This window comes from Diachasma alloeum, unplaced genomic scaffold (genome assembly GCF_001412515.2).
Source record: "Diachasma alloeum isolate Michigan unplaced genomic scaffold, Dall2.0 Dall_scaffold_00674, whole genome shotgun sequence".
NCBI classification, from domain to species: Eukaryota; Metazoa; Arthropoda; class Insecta; order Hymenoptera; family Braconidae; genus Diachasma; species Diachasma alloeum.
In genome coordinates, this window is record NW_021680806.1 from 132672 (window position 1) to 155090 (window position 22419).

General features: G+C 38.2%; 1 protein-coding gene across 1 annotated transcript; it reads right to left on the reverse strand.

Annotated features, from left to right (window-relative positions):
* Window positions 1-277: 277 nt before the first annotated feature.
* On the reverse strand, window positions 278-18538 carry LOC107044081 (serine proteinase stubble). Its single transcript, XM_015265830.1, has 9 exons — window positions 18436-18538; window positions 15665-17272; window positions 14185-14325; window positions 7311-7454; window positions 6968-7044; window positions 6748-6848; window positions 5888-6159; window positions 5656-5810; window positions 278-1101 (listed from the first exon to the last, which is right to left on the reverse strand). The coding sequence occupies exons 1-9, from the start codon at window positions 18536-18538 to the stop codon at window positions 937-939; spliced, it is 2766 nt and encodes a 921-aa protein (XP_015121316.1). The 3' UTR covers window positions 278-936.
* Window positions 18539-22419: the final 3881 nt, after the last annotated feature.

Here is a 22419-nt window from a genome sequence, read left to right on the forward strand (position 1 = left end):
TAGCAAATTTACAATAAAATAATCGAAGAAAGGAAACAAGAGAGAAAGTCCAATTTTTCCACTTTTGCCACCGTTTCGAGCACTAAAGTGTCCTTCATCAGGGAATCCTGTTTTTGATCGCCACGAAGCGGCGACAATTCTAATTGACAATAGATCACCAGTACCTTTGGAAGAACTTTCCCATTATGAAAGTTTTTTCATAATTCTTTTTCAGAGAACTAATGGGGTGGAAAACACCGGTCACTGCAAGTAGTTTGGATTTCTTATCATTCTTTTATTTCCTTTCATACACTAATCAGTAAAAACCTACGCACAAATTCGGAATATTTACAAATAGACCCTCTCCAGAGAGAGAAATAGTGTTTTTCGTTTATCAACAGAACATAAGTTGACAAGAATTAATTTATAGGGTACTATTGTCCTAGAATATTTCATAATAAATTAAGTATCTTGGGCAGTATTCGTTTTTTGTTCTTCCCCACATAATACATATACATGGATAAAGACATTTCCACGGGGAATACAGGGTTACAAGTGGTAAGAGATTGATTTATTAACGTGCCATTAGTATCTGGTAGTTTCTAATCCTCCCAGTGAGATCAATCGACCGCCATTGAATTTCAGATGTCTGCCATCGATAACAGATGAATAATGGCACGAATAAGTTCCTACTTCCTCTCTGCAAACCACTTGTTGTCTCCCCCATCTGAGCATTTCATTGCGATTTAATTGAAAAATTGATGTAATATTACATTGTCCGATAAAGAATACCACGTCACTATCACCAGTTATTGTTTTCCACTCGTGGGTCTATTCCTTCGATCCACAAGCGATTAATCTCAGATGATTAGCTGAGATACAGTGAGATTCTTGAACCATCCATCAGTCGTTGGACTCTTTTTATTTCATGATTTATTATGTGATTCGTTGGCTCCTTCAGAACTGAAGGATTTGATTGATCCATTCTCTGAATTCGGAGATTCTCGTGTAAACTCCAGGCTGATTAGGCTCTGCGCAGCCAATTCCCCAGCTTATGACACCTGCGAGAATCCATCGCCTGTCGCGTGGCCTTTGGATCACCAGGGGACCACCACTGTCACCCTGAAATCATTTTTTAATTTGGTAGGATGATAAGGGGTTCTTCATGTTTTATAATATCATGTTCTATATTAATCTCGAATAGGAATGCTTTTAGGACGAAATGTTGGGTGGTGTGGTTTATAGCTGAAGGATTTTTTATAGTAATGGGTCTTGATGTACACGGAAAAATGGAATAGAAATTAATGAAAGATGTACCGTCAAAATTTGCTGGAAATGCGGTAGAATTTATATTTTTTTCGAAACTTTTAAACCGCAAAGTCAAAAATTTCACTGTTCATTTGAAAAAAACTGTATAACAAAAGGAGAAAAACTACATAACGAAAGGGGTTTTTCTTTGTCTTACATTTTTTTCTTAATTTCAAATAATGATTCTTTAAATAATTTTCAAGATTTTTTATATATGTATATGCAGATCCATGCCAAATCAGCAGGCCAAAAAAGTCGATGCTGGGGATTTTTGTCTCATTTTTTTTCTGAAAAGATGGTGATTAGATAAAAATTTTCAAAAAAAGAAAGATTGGAAAATATTGATAATTGAGGGAGTTACGATTCTTTAAAAATGACTAGTTTTCGTCGAAACGATTTTTGGTCATTTTTAATACTTGTCCAAATGAAAGAAAGAACCACTGGACTGGAGCGAAAGGTAAACGCGAATTTCCGCCAAAATTCCTTCCATTTTATTGACAATTTTTTGTGAAATTTTCAGATTTGAAAAAAAAAATTTTTTTTTGGTAATTAACGACTGAAAAAAAAACGTTTTCTCATATAAACCCCGTCAAACTGAAGATAATACTATGTATGACGTCGCATTTTGAAGGGTTTTTCATGTTCTTTGAGTGTGCCGAAGGACGATTTGATAGCTTGAAACCCGCAGAAATATTCAGGCCAATTTGGAAAAAAAAATTTTTTGCACAAAAATTTGCCATTTTCAAAAAATCATAACTCCCTCAATTATCCAAATTTTTCAATTTTTCTTATTTTTCAAAATTTTTGTTTAATCGTCATGATTTCATGAAAAAAAGGAAACAAAAATCCCCAGCATCGGCTTTTTTGACCAGCTGATTTGGCGTGGATCTGTGTCATATATGATTCATATACGTATATGTTTCCATGTAGATATTCATATAGGGTGAAATGTAATGTAGAAATGTATAATATATGTGTGAGTCATATACTTGTCATTTATGAAACGGTACATAATTCTTTATATATAATTCATTCACGACTATGGGCTAATTTACTATATTTTCACATATACCGGCATCTATGTCCTATATTTTGACATATATTTCCTTTATATGATATGTATAAATTATATAGGCTCATATATTTTCGCCATATATAGTTTTCCATGGGGGAAGCATTAGGAAGTCTAGAAGGCTTCTCATTGTTTCAAGAAACAACCGGAGAAGACCTTTAGCGCAGACGCAGATAAAAAATCAATGTCCACTAGTCTTCAGTGTTACTCCGAAATTGATCCTAAAAAGTCAAAAAAGTATAAAACTATTGAATTGACCAATTCTAAGTCTTTGAAATAGGGTTTTTCGGATGCATTTTTCTGCTCTTCAGGCTCATGCTTTGAGGAACACACACTCCCTTGAAAACATGATCATAAATGTGTGACTAAGGCTTATGACCATTCACCGTTAGACTTGAAAACTCGCTCCATAATGTCAAGTAATTTTGGCTGATTCTTTCGGCACACTTTTGGGAAATTCACAATTGGATGAAAAAATCTACGGAAACTGTACATTTCATTTAAATTATTCCAGGAAAATTAATAGAAATCAGGGCGTTCCGGTAAATAGATTCTTGAATTTCTCATCAATTGAAAATTCAAGAAAGTTGGAGAAGTAAACTCTTGAAAAGTTTAATATTTCATTAAATTTTCCGTTGTAATACCCCGAGGTCTTCAAAATTATCGGTTATTTTCTGATAACTTGGTTGCATAGGAAATAATATGTGTTGAATTTTTCTGCAGAATAGGGCACATTTTTTCTATGCAGGGAAGTTGGAAGAAAATAATCAATAATTCCGGAGCAGTCTTGCAATACTTAGTATCGACTCCTCTTTTGATGACTCCGAGACAATTTATCTCATCTCGGTTTCCAGTTTTTCGCGTTTTTTATATGTAGAAAATCTAGACGAGACAAACCGAGACAAAAAACGAAATTTTACATTAAAAAGCACAAAAAATTTAAGAGCGGGATGAGATAAATTGACTCGGAGTCATCACGAGAGGAGTCGATACAGCCTATTTCAATAGTGAGATAAAGGCAATGATTTTCATGTTAATTGAGACCAAGATCATCTCTCCAAAGTTTTGTCTCGTAAAGTGGCTTGCGGTATCATTACCCCGGTCTATCTACTCGGTCAAACCTTATATATTTTTAAAGTATAAATTACATGGAAAATGGGATACTATATGCTATCCTTCGACTTTCCGGACCTCTATATGGTGGAAACACTTAAATAATTATCAATGCACACATTAAAAAATGCAGAGTCAGACGGATGGTTTCATACTGATTATTTCCCCCATCACCCTTCCGAACAATAGGATTGCGGTATTCGACCTCTCGTGGACCAATTAGAAGAGAATTATATCGATTTCTTCGCCCATCACCCTCCCGATCAATAGAATTACGGTATTCGACGTCCCGTGGTCCAATCAAAAGAGCATTATATCGATTATTTCCCCCATCACCCTTCCGAACAATAGGATTGCGGTATTTGATGTCCCGTGGACCAATCAGAAGAGAATTCTATCAAGAATTTTTCCCATTTAAATTTCAGCCAATAGACTTGCACTATTCGACTATTATTTTATATAGTCAACATAGTATTCAGTTGATAATTTTTGATAATTCCACTGGTAATTTTTCATATTGAAAAAGAAAAGATTTCCTCGTCGAGTGAGTCCCCCGTGGAAACTGACTCGAGCTTCCCTGCAAAAAAAAACGAGTGTGTCAAGTTTGCAGAAGAATCTCTCGTGCTGCGCATTAGGGATTTTTACGTTCATTTGTTTACAACGACGAAGCTTTCAGAAAATATCCGATAATTTTGAAGGTCTCTGGGTATTACAGCTGATAATTCCCTCAAGTTTTCCTGCAAATTAACAATCAGGATCAGCTTTGTAATAAAACCCCTCGCGCTATGCGCTCGGAATTCTAATCTGCAAAACTAATTCAGATCCCTCTCGTCGCTATGCAACTAACTATGCTATCGGGAAATATGCGATAGTTTTGAAGGACTTAGGGTATTATAGCTGATAATCCACCGGACTACGGGTGAATTATCAGCTATCAATTGTTTTCCCTTCTTTTGATAAATATTCCCCACATTTGGGTGGAAAGAGTCACGTAACCCCAAAGAATCCCGCACTAGAATCTATTTTTTCCGTAGTCTAACATGTTCTAACATGTCTTGGATGTGTGAACTATTTGTTCCTGGTCTATTTTTTCCGCCTACCAACTCCCAACACCGCACTCTGCTCGGCCAAAATCACAATTGAGTAAATTATCCTCCGAATTGCCCTCGACCTTCAAAATTCATCAGATATTTGACGGTCCCTGCATACTACAACTGAATACTTCTTTCATTCGCATCGGTCGATCCATCGGAGTGCGATATTTCGCGGAAAAAACAAATGCAATTGCGAAATACAATTTTTGGTTAGCCTTGGATATTGCGTTCTGATTAGCTGATATCCGAGAAAAATAAATATTCAGATATTAGAAGTTTTACGATCCCCCATAAATCAAATTCAATCGAGGGTCTACTCACTCCCGAAATCACGGCACCACTCTGACATGAAATAATTCCGAAATCACTCCGAAATCACGTAAAATCGTCTGCAAACCAATGAAATCACCGAAATCAGTGGCGCACTGGCGTAGTGTGAACCATGCTACGAAATTCGTGATTTTGAAATTGACACGCCTGTCAACGATGATAATAAAATGCCGTCCTCACTGTCATAGCAACATGGTAAAATGGACCGCTTTTCATCGTTATTAGCTCAAGATTGGCGGAGTGGAATCCAACGAATTTGTTATTATTTGCCAGTTATTATTGCCAGTTTTGATTTTCATAATTTGACACAACCTGTTTTGCTCCACCTCTATTATTTATTACCTTTATTTTTCTGAAATCACTGATTTCGAATTAATGAAATCATTCATGATAATTCAATTTTTTCTCAACAGTGTACAACTCTTAGCTAGTCCTATCATTATTCGCGTAAATAAATCTTTTCAAATCTTCAATAAGTCACAATCCTGCAATGTCTCTGAGATATCCAATCCCATAGCATCCCTCATAATCCATATTGATGATATGCACTAAATTAGGAACCTTGAATGACTTTATGGGCTGGTGGGAAAATCTCACTGACGCTTATCATAAAAAGTCTATTTGACAGTATCCCTTGAAATGACGTGTCATTGGAAGCACTTCGTATTCAACAAGATTCGTCAAATGAATTTCGTATGTTGTCTCCACTACCTTGAAATAGCGCACCCAATTTTTTATGATTTCTTTTTTCACCATTACCTCACACGAATCGAATCCTCCTTTTCTCCACCCAGCGCAGATGAATATGTGCGGAATGTGCTCGATAAATCCAGCCTGTTTGTACATCGATTCGCAAACAGTATTATTGATAACAGGTACAGAAACTTCCTGCAGAACCGATGGCAACGGCCCATCTGTAATTCAAAGAAAATTTAAAATTTCAGAATGTGCGGAACACTACGAAATTGGTAATTGTAACTTCGACAATTACCTTCGTACAATCTTCCCCATCCCGTGACGTACGCCGTATGCCCCACATATCCCTCATCGTCATCGGGGAGACAGATTGGCAAGAGATTCGGTTGAAACGGCAACAGTGGCTCGTAAAATCTCAACAAAGCGAGATCATACTCAAATGTCCTTGGATCGAAGTTTGGATGACTCGCAACAATTTGCACGCGTCTTTCTTGGAAACCATAGGGTTCGTCCTCGTTCGCCAAGTCATGCTCACCAATTCGGAGTAAAAGGTCGCTCGGTGGTACACTAAAGTGGAAATATAACGTTTATCCTCATCTGATGGATTTGTGTTTGCGAATGGTATCTCTAGAGGTAACTTTCCAGTGGAAGACAATTTTCCCTTGAACACTGATTGGACGATTTTATTCAACACGAATTCAAATTTTTAAAAGAATGTTCAAACTTTTTATGATTTTTTAAGAAAGGAGATCGAGTCCTCGGTGCGCATATCAACACGATACCATTCTCCATTCTAATACAATGCATTGAATAAGTGAATAATTACTACCAATTTTTATGCAACATTTCGAACTGAATGTGAATGATAAGAAATATTTTCAATTGTCTTCTTTTTATTATAGAGAAGAGAGAAGAAAATAAACGTGTGACACATTTTGGCCTTCTTTTTATTATAGATTTTCTCTTGTCTTTAAAGATGAATTGAAGATTATCTTTCCGGGGATTCCAACGAATTTAACTCGTTAAATTCGAATTTAATTGGGAATTCAAGCAATTTCTGCAAAATAAAATTCCGTTAACGGCAAAACTGTTGTTTACCCACGTTTTTTCATGGAAGATGGATCAAGTGTATTTTCAGAAGATTATTCAACGTACTTTTCAACACAATGAGCTGCAGTAATCGCCCAATTCTCGTTTAGCAATGCAGCACCGCATTTGTGTAAGTATGCAGATGTCCTCCATTGTCTCAACGATATCTAAACAAATAAAAAAATTTAATCCCACTTCAAATAAAAAGAAAATTGAATTGAAACATACCGAGAAATGATAATTGAATTCCATCATGAATAATATTCCGCATGATTTGTTTATTTACCTGCCAAGGCCACTTTCCAAATAGACTTCGATCTCCACCCACAATTCTAGATTCGGGAAACAATCTTCTTCCGCATACTGCAAGAATAAACATTGTTCGGTTAATTGCCTTAATAATATTCATGGTACCTAGTGCCCCAGCCATATTGTTGAGCACCCGACTGAACAGATCTCTCATTCGATCGACCGGATCAACCGGTACCCCCCTCGATTTTTTTTTTCTCATACTGTCCCAGAACTTTTCTTCAGTGTCCTTAAACTTAACCAATTCTCCATTGTCCTCGAGAGACGTGTATACTCTAATGATAATTGTTTCAAATAATGTTTATTATTTAGATACCCACCTTGCTTGTAGTCGGACATATTGAAACTGTCGAGTGTGTCAGGTGTTCCAGTGGTAACGGCCGGGACTGTTGAAGATGTTGCAGTCGGTACTGTCGGCTTTGATGTCGTGGGCTCTGCACTTGTCTCTTGCGTTGTAATTTCGACTGGAGAAATAAGAACAATATGAAGAATTAATTATTGTTGAGAGAATTGTAAAGATCATGGTAAAGACATTATGATGAGTCAGGTGTATGGCCGAGTTGGTAATATGTCCGCCTACAAAGCCACAGGTCCTGGATTCGCAATCTGGTACCGGCGAATTATTTCTGGATTATTTGATTTAGTCAAATAATGTGAGGACACCATTACGAATATTTGAAAAAAACGTGAAAATACCGAGAGAAAATAGAATTGAGCATGTTCGAATTATGTACACTGATAGAACGGATTAGTTATTGTTAACGAATGGATTTTGGTTGAAGATTAGGGTCTATTCGGTCCCACCAAATGTTCATTCGTTAATAGTTAACGAATGTATATTTGAAGAGCCTTGTTTGACTTGACTTTCGCCATTCAAGTAAACCATTTGTTAACTATTAACGAATATTCATTTGGTCATATTCAACTCTACCATTCGTTAATAGTTAACGAATCTCGTTTGGAATAAATTAATCATTTTATCAGTGTACATACAACCTAAAGTTTCACGTGTCTCGGAAACCTAGTTGACTACAGCTGATTCTCACTATCATGTGTAATTGCATTCTGATCTTTCACTGGCAATACTGTTCTAACATAGTAACCTACAAGTTACAGAGGAAACAGTTGTGAGCTCTAACGTCATGAAAGAGTCGCGAGCCCGTCACTAATAACCTAGCTGTTGATGTGACGTTAAACCCCAACAAATAAACAAATAAATAAACGTTGTGATGAATATAGGCGTGATGTGGAGAAGAGGCGTCTACAATTCAATTTACAATTTCTTTATCCTATACTATCAACGCCCCCATTGTGGATCCTGGGTGTCGTTAAGAGTTGGTAGGAGTTGAATTTTGACGTCATATAGTGCACATTCCTTTATCCGCAGGCCTCGGGACTCGGTCGTGACGTCATTTTATGTGAAACGCAGATAAAGGAACATCCCCACTCGTCAAGTTTACAGCAGCATTATAAGAGGGAAAGGGTCGGGAATAGTGGGGGGAATCGTGGCAGTGGTTTACATTTGTGACCCACTGCGCATTTCATAGCGCATGGCGTCAATGAGAAGAATGCACGATAGATATGGAGTGGTGGAAGGTTTTTGAGGGGCAACAGGCCTCGAGGGGAGTGAGCGCAGATTACGGAGTCGGCGGATAAAGGAGAGTCCACTGTATCATGCTTTTGAATTAAGAGCAAAAATAGTATAGGGGAGGTAATGTCTGTACCACTCACCTAAGGAACAACGACAATTCTTGTAGCCCAAATCATGATTTCGGATAAAAATTCCAGTTGCATAGTATTCTTTGGTTGTTCAGGTAGATATTTTGACATTACAGACCCCAACTTTTTGGTGAAATTTCGATAATTTATTAAAAAATGAAGACGGGCGTTGAGTGAGCGGTACTGGCCGCATGCAGTCAATACCGTTCACTCAACTCTCGTCTTCGTTGTTTGATAATTTATCGAAATTTCAGCAAGAATTGAGAGTCCATGATGTTAAAATATCTAGCGCAATAGCTAAAACATGCTATGCGTCTATAATTTTCAGCCGAAATCATGGGTTGAATGCAAGAATTATTGTTATTCCTTAGATGAGTGGTATAGGGACTAATTTATTGGCCTCAAATTACATGGTGAAGGCCCGAAAACCATGGGGTGCTGTTCTCGTAATTTAAAGGGGTGAAGAAAGGGAATAACATATTGATAGTAGACCCTTCATCACATTGAGTGAGAAATTTTTTTGAAAAAGTAAGTGGTTATGGAAAAAAACCGGCGAGCGGTATTGGCTGATGAGCGGTACAGGCATCGCTACCTCCATTGTTTTACTAGTGCGGAATGTTCGACTTTTTTGCATGCATGTGCAACCTACCCTATTTTTTGTGATACTTGCCGAGTTCGACGTACGGAACAGTAGTGGTTGTTTCTTGTCACTCAGTTCGTGAAGCCTCGCTTTACGCACGCTGCGCGTGCTACAAGGTTGAACGTTTTGACAACAAATATGCTTCGTCACTGTGCCGAAAAAAAAATTCTGACGAATATGCAAGTGCATTCGCCTCGCTTCGCTCGGTTAGATCGCGGTTTTCGGGCCCAACGACATAAAATATCGTATGTCACACGGCGATAAAAGCATTATCTGGCGAATGTGGGTTTATAATCCGAGCCGAAGGCGTGCAATACTTTTATCGCCTGATGACATAATATACTATCGCGCATGAGTGCGTAAACTTCAAAAGTGCGCGTAATAGTACATTATGTCATCAGGCGATCAAAGTATTATATGACGAATGTGACTTTATAATCCCAGCCGAAGGCAAAGACTTTTATACACGGAGAGAAATGTTCAGTAAAAAGTACGGAACGCACAGTTCGCTCACCGATTACGAAATTGACTCAGAAAATTTAAGTGACGGTATCGTAATTTTTCACAGGAGATTCAGATAAAAATTACGGAACGCTCTGGAAAAATTCCATGATTTTCGGTAAAAATTATGTGACCATTCCATAAAATTTCCTACAACCACATTGCGCTCCGGAATTACGAAAAAAATACATAATTGCGTTTGAATATTTCTCTCCGTGTAATCATATGAGTCAGATGATAGTTTTATCACCGTGTAATATACAATATTGTAAGGCACTGGGCCCGAAAATCGATTAGAATCGCGGTTTTTCGATCCTAGTGTCATGAAGTAAATTTCGAGTGCGTAAAGGAGATTCTACAATGAACGCAAGGTAGGCTTGACGCAACGCTTGCACTTGTTAAAATAATCGAAAAATAGTTGATTGATTGATTCAAACAATTGCAAACGTCGCGTTAACCCTTAACTGGTCGCGCGTTTTTAGCATACACCTCATGAAGAGAAAATAAAGGGCACATACTTTATTTCTTAAACGTTTTATCACAAAACTAATTAATATTTCACTGAATTGATATTAGGGAAAACATTAACCTGGGGTTTCAGTAAGGAGATATATGAGAGAGGAGACTGAGGAGGCGACGAAATAAATCATCTGGTCACGTTAAGTTGATTTCGTGGTTGCGGGGGGGGGGGGGCAAAGAATGCCGAAATCGTACGAATGCGCGATCGGGTCCTAGGATTCAGGTAGAGCACCGGGAAAATTTACCAACCCCACGGAGAAAAGTGAATGGTAGGGGTTACTTTTGTATGGTAGAGGTTACCATAAATTATGATAAAAGGGTTTCTAAGTCAATCTCAATAGTAATTTTTACTATGTTCAACAGTAAAGTGTACTATGTTGTATAGTAATCAATACCATTCGAACATGGTAGGCATTACTATACAATATAGCAACGACAACCATTATTATAGGAGAGATTACCATGTGGATGGTAATCAGTACTATTTATACATGGTAATCTCTCCTTTTCTCGATATCGTAGAAAATATTAAAAATAGCCATCAAGGCACAATTAAAATTGAATTATCGGTTACTCATCAACAAGTCTTTACCACCACCTTTTCTCCCTGGTCCAGCTCTTAACAAGAAATTAGAATTAGATTCAAATTATCGTCATTTTCAGCCAGTTCTCCCGTCCAATCGATCTAGTGATATTACAATAGTAAACTCTCAATTATTTGGGACATGATATCAGGGAAAACGTAATATTGATGATGCCGACCGAGGCTGGTCCTCAATTACATTTGATCAATATCGTAATCCTAGAGCCAAATAATCAAGTTATTCTTGTTACTCAACAATTACAAGAATACTCCTTTGAAAGACATTTCCAATCCTATGAAATTGATATAAATGATAAGAGGTGGTCGACATTAACATTTCGACAAATGAAATTTTGTATCCTATCGTATATAGCTACCTCCGGGAATGAAAAGCAATACGTTCCGAAACGTTGGGTCTAAATTCTCATGCAAAGTTGTTGAGTTTAATTACTCACATCTGAATTTTTTAATAATTTTTATAGCACCGTAATGCCAAAAATTCTTCCAATGATTAGGTAAAATTTGGGGCAAAAAATCCCACTATTCTGTAGATATGTATATTCTGATATTAAAATACTGATGTAAATATGTTATTGTTAAATATGATCCTTAAGATATTCGATATGATTAATCTAGGTATATTGATGATTATTAATAGGAAAGAATCCAACATTATAAGAAAATACTCTGTAATTATTGAAACAGCGTCGAAACCAAATACGTTAAATATAAATATATATCCCACTTGAAATTTCTATCTCATTATACTCATCATTATCATGATATAGTTTAGTGATCATTATCTTTTATATTCGTGACATTTTATGACTTTCACGTTTTACCATATAATATAGGTCATGTTACCATAGTGTATGGTAATCTCTCCTATAAACTATGGTAAACTTTACCAAACGACTATGGGTCCCTTTGCTATAATTAATAGTACACTCTACCCTGTAACATGGTAGAGGGTACTATTCAATATAGTAATTTCTCCTATGTTCATAGGCTTCATTCCCATCGAGAGACTTACCATGGCCCATAGTATGTAATGCCATACCCCATAGGAATCATTACCATAGCATAGTAATGCTTCCTAAATTTTAGAAATACATACAAGTCGTAAATTTGACATGGGACTCTTTCCCATGGCTCTTCTCTCCGTGCAGTATCATAATTTTTCACGTATTTCTCGTAAAAATTTATTGCCGCTTCGATTTCACCGTGCTGCACTAGAATTTTTCCCCACATTTATCCGAAAAATGACTCGTGCAACAGTACTTTTTCCTACTCCTTGCGGTACATTTCGCCTGGAAAGACCATCTGAACCCACTTTACTGTGTGAGCACGGTAATTTTTCTCGTACATTTCTCTCCGTGTACAGTGGCGCCCTATAGGTTGCGTATGATTTGGCGGGGATTCTCTTACGATGCAAAGTTCACGAGCGTGCGTTAGGGCTATGCTACACTGAATGCAACATCAGATATACGCAACGTTTGCAATTATCAAAACAATCGAAAAACAGTTGAACGAGCAATTTTTAATAATTTCAAGAGCTGCGTCAAACCTACGTTGCTTTCATTGTAGAATCTCCTTAAGAATGATGCCATAGTGGATGCACCCCGAAACGTACGCAATGCGTGAAACAATCCTTGAACCATTTTTCGATTATTTGTGATAATTGTAAGCGTTGCGTACATCTGGCGTTGCATTCATTGTGGCATAACCCTAACCCACGCTCGTGACCTTTACGCACGCCGTGCAGAAAACAACGGTTTTCCTTACACTAAACCGTTCAGAAACGTACAGTTTTCAAGCAGATGTCACAAAAACTATATCTGACTTAATTAAAAAATTAATTGCCTTTAGAAGAAAAGTGGCGAAATGGGTGGTCCCGGATATCTATCTCCTCATCCATGTCAATGTATGGATACACCAAAGAGTTATAAATTCACAATTGCCGAGCCAATCTCGATACCCACACTTGATGGATAGTGAACGCTATTGAACATATTACCCGAATATAGTCGGTCCTGCGGTTGAAAGAATAAACGTTTGACAGTCAAATTTGTTGACTTTTTTAATACCTTCGATCGCAAGGCCGACTATATACATCACAACTCATCCCGAGTAGAAATTTCGTCGGTTTATCATCAGTTACCTATCAGTTGCAACCGACATGGTAACCGGTTCCACATAGGTTTCAACCTACAAGGAACTCACGGAAACGTCACGCAGTTACCTCACAAGTTACACGTAGGTTGTAACCCATCAAAAACCCGCATAATTATTTATTCATCTAATTATTATCAACAATTTGTCAATGATGAATAACTCATTAATGGCCATGGAAAAGCATGCCCAATGATAAGAATCGATTTACATACGCAGAAAAAGAAAAAAAAATCACGTTTCCGGTGAGTGGTCACCCATCCAATTCTGAACCGTACTTAATGTTACTTAACTTTGATGATCGTCTGCTGTGCTGAAGTCCAAGTCCACTATCCTGTAATTCTTGAGAATATAATATTCCGATATGCTAGATAAGGCGAGGATTCATATTCTCTGACGATTGACTTATGATTATTATGCCTAAACCTTAATTCTGACCCTTATTTTTTACCTTTATTTCTGACCATTATTACTGGCCCTTATTAATGAACCTTATTCCTGACCCTTGAGACCCTCAATATTGAATTTCCATTCTGACCCTCGTGACCCTTATTTCTGACGTGTATTTCGGCTCTCATTTCTGACCCTCATGACCCTTATTTTCGACACTAATTCCTGATCCTTATTCCTGACTCTCGTGACCCTTATTCCTGACGTTTATTTCTGATCCTTATTTTTGACCTTCATTTCTGACTGTTGATTTTGACCCTTATTCAGTGTACTGATAGTTCTCGACCAGTTATGCCCGGCTGGACTTGGATCATTGAATGCCGTTAACAGTTTAGAAGGAACAAATAAGTTACAAACGGGTTGAGCTACGTGAGTTAGTGATCGGTGGTGAACTCATCTGTAACCGACAATAATCGTCCCTACGAGTATTGTTGCAGTTGGAACCTACGGGTTACACGTCAGGTACAACCGACGAGTCAGTAACTCGCAACAAACTCATAGGTTCCCAATGCACGTTGGGGGCTCCCGACGAAATTTCTACTCGGGATAATTAAAACTTTATGAACGAATGAAGGGAGCTAGAAACTTCAAAGAGATGTTGATGTCTCACCTGAAATTGTAGGTAATGATGTTGACGTGACTTTGCTACCTTCTGTCACATTCTCAGCTTCAGGTCTCTTTGTGCTCGGAGATTGGATGATTACCCAGCCGTCGGGAGTGGTAATAGGCGACCATTGAGTCTCTGTCACTTCTGAGAAAAGTGAGAAGAGAAGGGTAAAGATTTTTAAAACATTAAATCACTGTTTCAGTACGGAGGTACAGCAATCTAGGTCGACTTAGCTTTCCGTTCAGTTAAAAAAAAAAGCATTGAAGGGAGATTGCATTATTTTCAATAACATCTTTTTAGCAACTATCAATTTTTTTTAGCAGAAGTCGTTTTTAGGAGAAGTTGATTGATTCACCATAGCAAGTTCGATAGAAAAGTGTACAGATGAAAAAATGTAGAAAAAGCTGTCTCAATAGTAAAGTAGTAAAAGTCGATTTCACTCAGACTTCAATTTTTGATAAAAATCTTGCAATTCGACACAGATTCCAGGTTTTTTAATAGATATGTTTTTCTTTAGTTCATATTTGCTCCAAAGAGAACTTGGTGGGAATTTCTCCGTCTCCCTCATACCCAAAAATATTCATCGAAAGTTCACCCGGGAGTTGAGCTATCTCGTATCGTTTTATAACTTTGTTTTACTAATCCGTAAACATCAGTATAATAGCATTAGCCTATGGATCAGCAAATCGATAGCATCTTCTCTTCTTGCTTCAAATTATTAACAGGCGTGAATAAACCATTCAATCACAAAACGAGATATATACTACTATCTCAATAGTGACGCGAAAAAAATCGATTTTCTTTAGAGATATTTATTCAATTATTTTGTTGCTTTCACTGATCCTGAACAGGTCCTTATAGAACTATCCTCATCCTTCTGATTCTACTTTGCGATTGATTAAAAAACATGAGAATAATGCAAGTTATGGATGGATCGAACGAACGATTGTATTTTGTCGTTTCGTTTTAGAATAACAATAGGACTGAGTAGACTATTGGAATACCATTCAATCGACAAAAACGGAATATAGAACACTATCTCAATAGTGAAATGGTAAAAGTCGATTTCGAGAGGGAATTTCCAGCAAACACTTTCATTTGTAGCTTTTATCTGCCTCGAACACCTGTTCTTCGGCCCTGTGGGACTGTTGGTATCTCCTCCAAATTCGAAGATATTAATCAGAAACTAGGTGGGAGTCGAGCTGTCTCGTATAGTTTTACGACTCCGCTACTGATTCAGAAACATTAAAGCGAAAAGACGAAAATGTTTGGATCAACGGATCATGTGGAATACTATCGTTACGTCTTGTCTTGTCATTATAACAGGATTGAATGGACTGTTAAAACTCCATTCAACCGACCGAGACAAAATATAGGAAATGGATTGAACTTCAGAACCCGTTACGTCGGAATTCCAAGTTAACACGGCATTTTTAACTCAAAGGAAAATCCACTTAGTGACCCAGATTGAACGTTAACGTACCTGGTTCCGTTGTTGTTGAGGTGGTTGATGAGGTGCTCGTAGGTGTCATGTCGTCATCGGAATTCGAGCTCCAGGTGACGAAGCCCTCGGTCGAGGACGTGGGCGGTGGACTGCTGATGTTTTCAGTGGTGATAGCGATCTTTGGAGGGAGAATCTCATTTGTTAGAGTGACAGGTTCCTCTGTTGTGGTTGTTGTGGTCGTAGTCCTTGTAGTTGTTGTAGTTGTGCTTGTGGATGAAAGTTTTGCAGTTGTCGACGTCGAGGGAGTAGTTCCAGCAGTCGAAGTAGATGGAACAGTAGTCTGAATGGTTACAGTTGACCCAATAGTGCTTCCTAGTGGCGGTTTGCTCGGCTTTCCAGGTTTGCTCGGCTTTGAAGATGGTCTCGGCTTTGTCGATGGCTTGACCGTCGTCGACGAAGGCCTCGGCTTCACTTTATCTCCAATTGTCGGCTTTACTGATGTCTTCGTGGGTTTGGCCGACACCACAGTCGTTTTCGTAGGTTTGGCCGACGTCACAGTTGTCTTCGTAGGCTTCGTACTGGGCCTCGGTCTAACTGTCGTCCCAACGGTTCCTCTTGTCGGTAAACTCGTGGGTTTCGTAATCTGCTCTGTTGTCCCAACACTCGGCTTCTTCGTCGAAGTCAAAAGGGTTGTTGTTACGTTAGGTTTCGGTTTTGTTACCAGAACAGTTGATGACGAGAGAGTGGTGTTTTGGGTAACAGGTTTTAATGTCGAAAGCACAGTCGTCGTAACAACGGGTCTTGTGGATTGAGAAGTAGATGGCTTTGATACACTTGCCGTCGATGGTTTCGAAGAACTGTTCGAGGGTTTGAAGGAACTCGCATTGGTGGGCTTGCTAGGCCTCTTAGTAACCAGCGTGGGTTTCTTCGGAATTGCAGAGGTCAAAGGTCTTCTGGTTGTCGTCGAGATGGGTCTTCTGCTAGTAGAAGCTTGAGTAGTCGTTGCATTTCTCGGTGGAAACCTCGTGGCTGGAGCTCTCTCCGTCGATGTGATTTGCTGTATTGTGATTTGTTGTGTTGTGGAGACTGACGAAGAAGTTGTTGGTCTGTTGACAAAAGTCTCAGTCGTCGCAATCTTCTGTGTCGTCACAGTCCTCTCAGTCGTACTAGGTCTCGAATAATGGACAGTCGTCGGTGCCTTGGTTACTGTCGATGTCTTACTGTCTTGAATCGTCTGGAACGTTGATAGCGCTATCGAGGGGGGAATCGGAGTCGTGGATGTTCTCGTCATTGTCGTCGTCATTTTCACTGTTGTCGGTGTTGTATAAGTACTCCTAATCGGTTTTTCAGTGATCACATCATCTGGCACCTTCTCAGGTTTCGGCTTGCTGTGATAATCCGGAATGTCATTATTGTCAAGCGGTGCACTAGTCGATCCTAGCCCATTGGGCTCATCAATAGAATTATCTTGCGGGAATATCTCCGGCTCATCACTGATCTTACAACAGCTACCGAAGTAAAATCTATCCAGACAGGTCCCAAGATGTGTTCCATTAGCTTTAACACAGTTAAAGGCGAACATACAGACACCAGTTTCTCCAGTCTTCAGTGATACGCATGGTAAATGCCGGATGTTTCGCCCAATACCTAGAATCATTGATAATGATCATTAATTCGTTAATGCATTATCATTAACAGCGGCATTGGAATTGAGAAATGTCTGTTACAAGGTCGTGATTGCAATCCTAACTGTGAATTTCATGTGCCTTAAATATACCGGTATCTGCATTCCTTACATTCCAGATTCTGTAATAATAATTCTTCCTCGTTTTTAATCTTCAGCATTAATTCCCCCTTCCTCCTTCCTCCCATACCATCTATTCAATATTAAATAACGAGTTTTATCAGTGAAGTAATGAGTCGTTTTACAACCGAGATAAGAGTCGTTTTGGAGCTCAGGGCAATCCTTCAAAGAGGCGAGAATACCTGTTTCCACCTCAGGTAGGCCAGACTAATGGAATGCGTAGGGCTTGGATCGAAAAACACTTTGAAAAAAAGGAGAAAAATGAGAGAGGTGCATCGCTGTAAATTATTGAAGGCAAGAGGGGAAAGGGAGACTGACCGGAGCAAACTGAGATTACGAAGGAGTCGAACCGGGAAACGAGCTGTTACATTGGGCTATGACTGTGACCCACATCGTTCCCTGACTAGCCTTTCATACATTGAAACTTAACGGTATATCCCCCGTCGTCTTTGGGCTCCCCGTATTCTCGTATTTACCCGTTCTTTTATCCATTCGAAATTGATTCAATCCCAAAGCGCCAACAAATTTCTCAGCCATTAGCATTTATTTTATCATGAGTTTATTCCAATGGAATAATTTGCACGTGACTGACGTACGAGTCGTTCCACTTTTTACTACTATTTTGTTCACGATGAGTCATCCTGGGATATTTCGTGACACCGTGACCTGGATTCACTCGGAATAGAATAGAATTCCTTTTGTTTTTATGAATGGCATTTATCAGTTGTTGGGACGGCGTTGACCGTTAATCCCAGTGGATTCAGCGAATTGTTGAGATGACCAGATTCGCCCACACATTGGGGGATTTTAACGAGCACTAACGGAGGACACGGTCAATGTCGCCCATGCCTTACGCACCTTGATCATACCCGCACTGATTTCCGCCTTTACTTTTCTTTCTCGCTTTCACGCTCCGACGAGTGTGAGATATCTCTCTTAGAAACGTGATTTATGAGTCTCTTGGGGAGTTAAAAACCGTGTAAAAATCATGTGGAGGAGTACTCACCTACACCGGAGAATGGCGATGTGTAGAGAGGAGTTGCTACTGTGCTCTTGAGGACATTGAGAAGAAACAACAGTGACCAGACGCGTGCTTTGAGAATTGCCATCTGGAATTTAATGAAAATTGAGAGTTTTAATGAAAACGATATCATGGGAATGTTACACAATTGTTTTCCTTTCTTAATTTCCCTGGGGAAGTCCAAAAATGAGGTAATTTACTCGTGTTTGAGTGGTAATGTTCAGTCATTGTCCTCAGGTTTGTGTTTCTTTTTCGCATTATAGCAATGGGAATATTCCCACGAGTTTAAAGCCACGACTTCTTCACGCGTTCCAACATCAGATAGACAAGACTCATGATGATGTTTATGTTGGGTTGTTGGGGAGGTTTTTTTAAAGTGGCTTTTTGCCAGAAAAATTCTCGACTTCCGCCTAGGGACCTGTTCTGCAATCACGCGATCTGCAGTATTTTTTTTATCGAGTTTAAGTTATGTTTCGCTTATTTCCGCCTTTAGACAGCTTTGTTGATAGTGTCATTAGTTCCACGAGTCCTGACGCATTTTGGGTCGTGATAACGGTATCGGGACACTTTCATTGGGGCCCCGGGGTCGTTTGACAATAACTGTGAAGCCCAAGTGACGAAGTTACCTCAAGAGAAATGATTTCTCTCTGGAAATGACGTAAAAAATAGAGATGAAAAAATTAAACGAGCTTGACAGGTCGCGTTAAACTACCACTGGAATAGGGGCGATTTTACCGTAATGTGTAATGTATTGTCGGTTTAATTTATGCTGATAGAAAAACGTCATCGACCCGGCGTATTTGTGAAAGTTGAGTCAAAGGTGTATAACACCTGGGCAACAACTGAAGGTACCGCTATCCATGGACGACATACCGTCGAGACATGGTGGTAAGTTTGCCGATATACCTGACTAGCAATAATACTTAGAGACAATGATGCGAGGACGTCCACGTGACAGTGGCTCAACAACGAGATAAGTACTGGGGATTGTTGTCTTACCTCAATTGCTTTCGAATCCAAGTGGTTATCAGGGGTTTCTGATTCTGTTGATTAACTTAAACACTGGTCATGGTGGTAATTGTCTTGATATTGAGATCACAGAGAGAAACTATTTCTGCAGTTTCAAAAAATTTTCAATTGGTCAATTTTTTTTTCAGCAGTTGCAATTGAACTTTACGATTTATCTCGCAGGACTCGTCTAGTCCTCAGGCATTGGCTGATCACAGTCTTCCCAACAACATCGGCTGGTACCCCCACAGTTAAAATATACAACACACTTTTATTTTTATATGCAGCCTCAATAGGTCTCTCAAACCCTCGATATTTATTCCAATCCACTGGGTTTGTCTGTCGACAATCTCATCACGAGAGTGAATGGCAAGTATACGCAACGGCTACTGACGTTGTGGCCCCCATGGATGGGACCCAAGAGGTGGTGGCAATGACCGTTCTCTGTCTTCCTCGGGACTCCAAGCTTGAATCCCCCCACCCTGATCGCCTCATTTTCTTCTTCCTTGGTACGACCTCAGGCGGGGGCCTCCTCCGCCCCCCCTCCGGGGGGGGGGTGGTTGGCGGGGGGCACCACGACCACCGTGAGTCCACCTCTATACTCTTATTTAAATTTTTTCTTCTTTTGTTTTTTCCTCTCATTCTTGTTACGGATGAGGTCTCTTCGTCCTCTTCCCAGCTTCCTCAACTTCCCTTTCTTTCTAGCAACCTTGCACGCCCTTTCTTATGTTTCATTCCAGGGCCATCAAAGTTATCGGAATAGAATTTATTGCAGGCGACATTTTGATAATTCAATTGACGATTGATGAATCATTGAGTCAGCGATTATGAATAAATCGGAGATAATGATTGGTGGGTAGATAATGGTCTTTCAATCATCAGAAAGCTCTCTTTCAGGGAAATCCATGAAAAATTCTAAACTTTAAACAATTCATCACAAAAATCAAATTAACCAATATAATTATCATAATTATCTTTTAACTTCGACTTGATGGCATTGAAAGAAATATTTTAAGCTATGACTGAATTCATTGGAAGCATGATATTCAACGATATCTCCGGAATTCTGATTTTCGAACAATACAAAATTTTAGAAAATTTTTGAGTAAATAAAAATAACGATTATTGCTGTCACCTTCATCTTCGAACTCGGTCAAAGGGACATCCAAACAAATGTTTTAAGCCATCATTCAATCAATTCAGTACATGTTTTTCAGTTGTCGTGGGACAACCAATTTTCTAGAAAATTCACAAAAAAAAAACAAATCGATGCATTAAATTTTAATTAATGGCGATCGATAGGGCTCAATAATACCTACCTTTGAAAAAAAACAAGATTCAATTCCATCTATTTATTATCGAACAATTGAAGAAAAACTTTATACTCATAATGGGTCGATATAACACAAAAAATTCAAAACTTCAATTTGAACGGTTACAATGCTTCCATTCGGAAGTAACAAATATGGAATGATATGGAGAAAAAGTAAAATTTAGATAATTTTCATGGTATTTTTTCGCAACTCATTTCTTCATGTACAAGTGTGGTTCAATAACGGATAGCAACCCCTATGAAGGTTCATATAGTTTATATATATTATATGGAAACTGATATATGCGAAAATGTATTCAAATATATTATATATTTCGACTCCTTTCCGGTGGTACATTTGAGCATTTGCATTTCAAATATTCTTTAAATATTTAGGGAAAATGTTCCGTTAACTTCTTGGAAATTTATATGAATTGACAGTTTTACTGAAATTTCAAGCAATTTCGGTATTAAGAATGCACCATTTGATTAAAAATCAACGGAGATTGAATTTAAAACGAAATATTTTATGAAAACTAATAGAAATTTTCACGATCTGAGTGGGCATTCAAGTAAGTTAAAGAATTCTCGTCTTTCGGCTGCTGAAAAATTTGGAACTCCATTGATTTGATTTTTCCCCCTAAATTGAATTCACTCTTCTGAAAATTATGACTAACCTGTACATGTACAATTATTTATTAATGTTCTGAAACGAAATACATCTGATGCTACAGAGATAGGCCAAACCATAATGCAGAACTGAAATTATTGCATTGAATTCAGAAAATCAATAGACAAAATCAGTTGACTGTATTGTACAATTTTTTCCTTTTTTATCAAATTAATCACTAATTAACTTTTTTATTTTGTCAAATATTTTATAAATCAGTAATCATATTCGGAAGAATAACGATTATTCGATTAATCGAAGAATTAAACTCAGAAATTTGAAATTAATTGTTTAATAATAATTGAGAATTAATTTTTTTTTCAATTTTAATAAAAATTAGTGAACTTCGATTAATTTCAGGTAAACTTCTTTTAATATTACTAAAGTAGTGATTTTCGTCGATCCCTGAGATGCAAGTTCGGATTGTTTTCAAAACATCAGTAAACGAGTGTACAATCGTCAAAATAAATTCCGCCAGTCCGCGAAGTTAGCTACGAACCGCTCCTTCGTTTCAGTTCCATACTCCAACCAGTAGCTAACTTCACGGACTGGCGGAACTTATTTTGACGATTGTACACTGATAGAACAGATGGAAGGATTCAGTTGCTATTGAATGTACGAAAAAATATCCGAAGGAAAAAATAGTCGATGGGTACAAACACGCGTTGTGTGTCGTAGCCGATAAAATGACCGATCATTTTCGGTCTTTTTTTCCGTCTACCGTTGCGGTTAACGAGGTTTCTAACCTATTAATGCGATTACTATAGTTAAGAAGCCTCGTTATATCAGTGCAACTTTAATTCTTCCTTAATAATGAAGCAATGATTTTAGAGGACTGAGTTGGTTTAATAAGACGGATTGATAATTTTAATATGATCTGATCTCAACATTGAATCCATTTCTTATGTATACATGATTTTCTCTCAATTAATTGTTTTTTAGCTCCTCAAATTTGGGACAATTGACGTCATCCGCAGGT

What these genes read in the sequence shown, in the direction of transcription:
- LOC107044081 (XM_015265830.1), bottom strand. Translation starts at nt 18,538, where the DNA reads ATGGCAATTCTCAAAGCACGCGTCTGGTCACTGTTGTTTCTTCTCAAT. An exon ending in ATCGCCATTCTCCGGTGTAG is followed by an intron (nt 17,273 to 18,435) that starts GTGAGTACTCCT and finishes CAATGATTCTAG; the next exon opens with GTATTGGGCGAAACATCCGG. An exon ending in ATGGGGAAGATTGTACGAAG is followed by an intron (nt 5,811 to 5,887) that starts GTAATTGTCGAA and finishes TTTGAATTACAG; the next exon opens with ATGGGCCGTTGCCATCGGTT.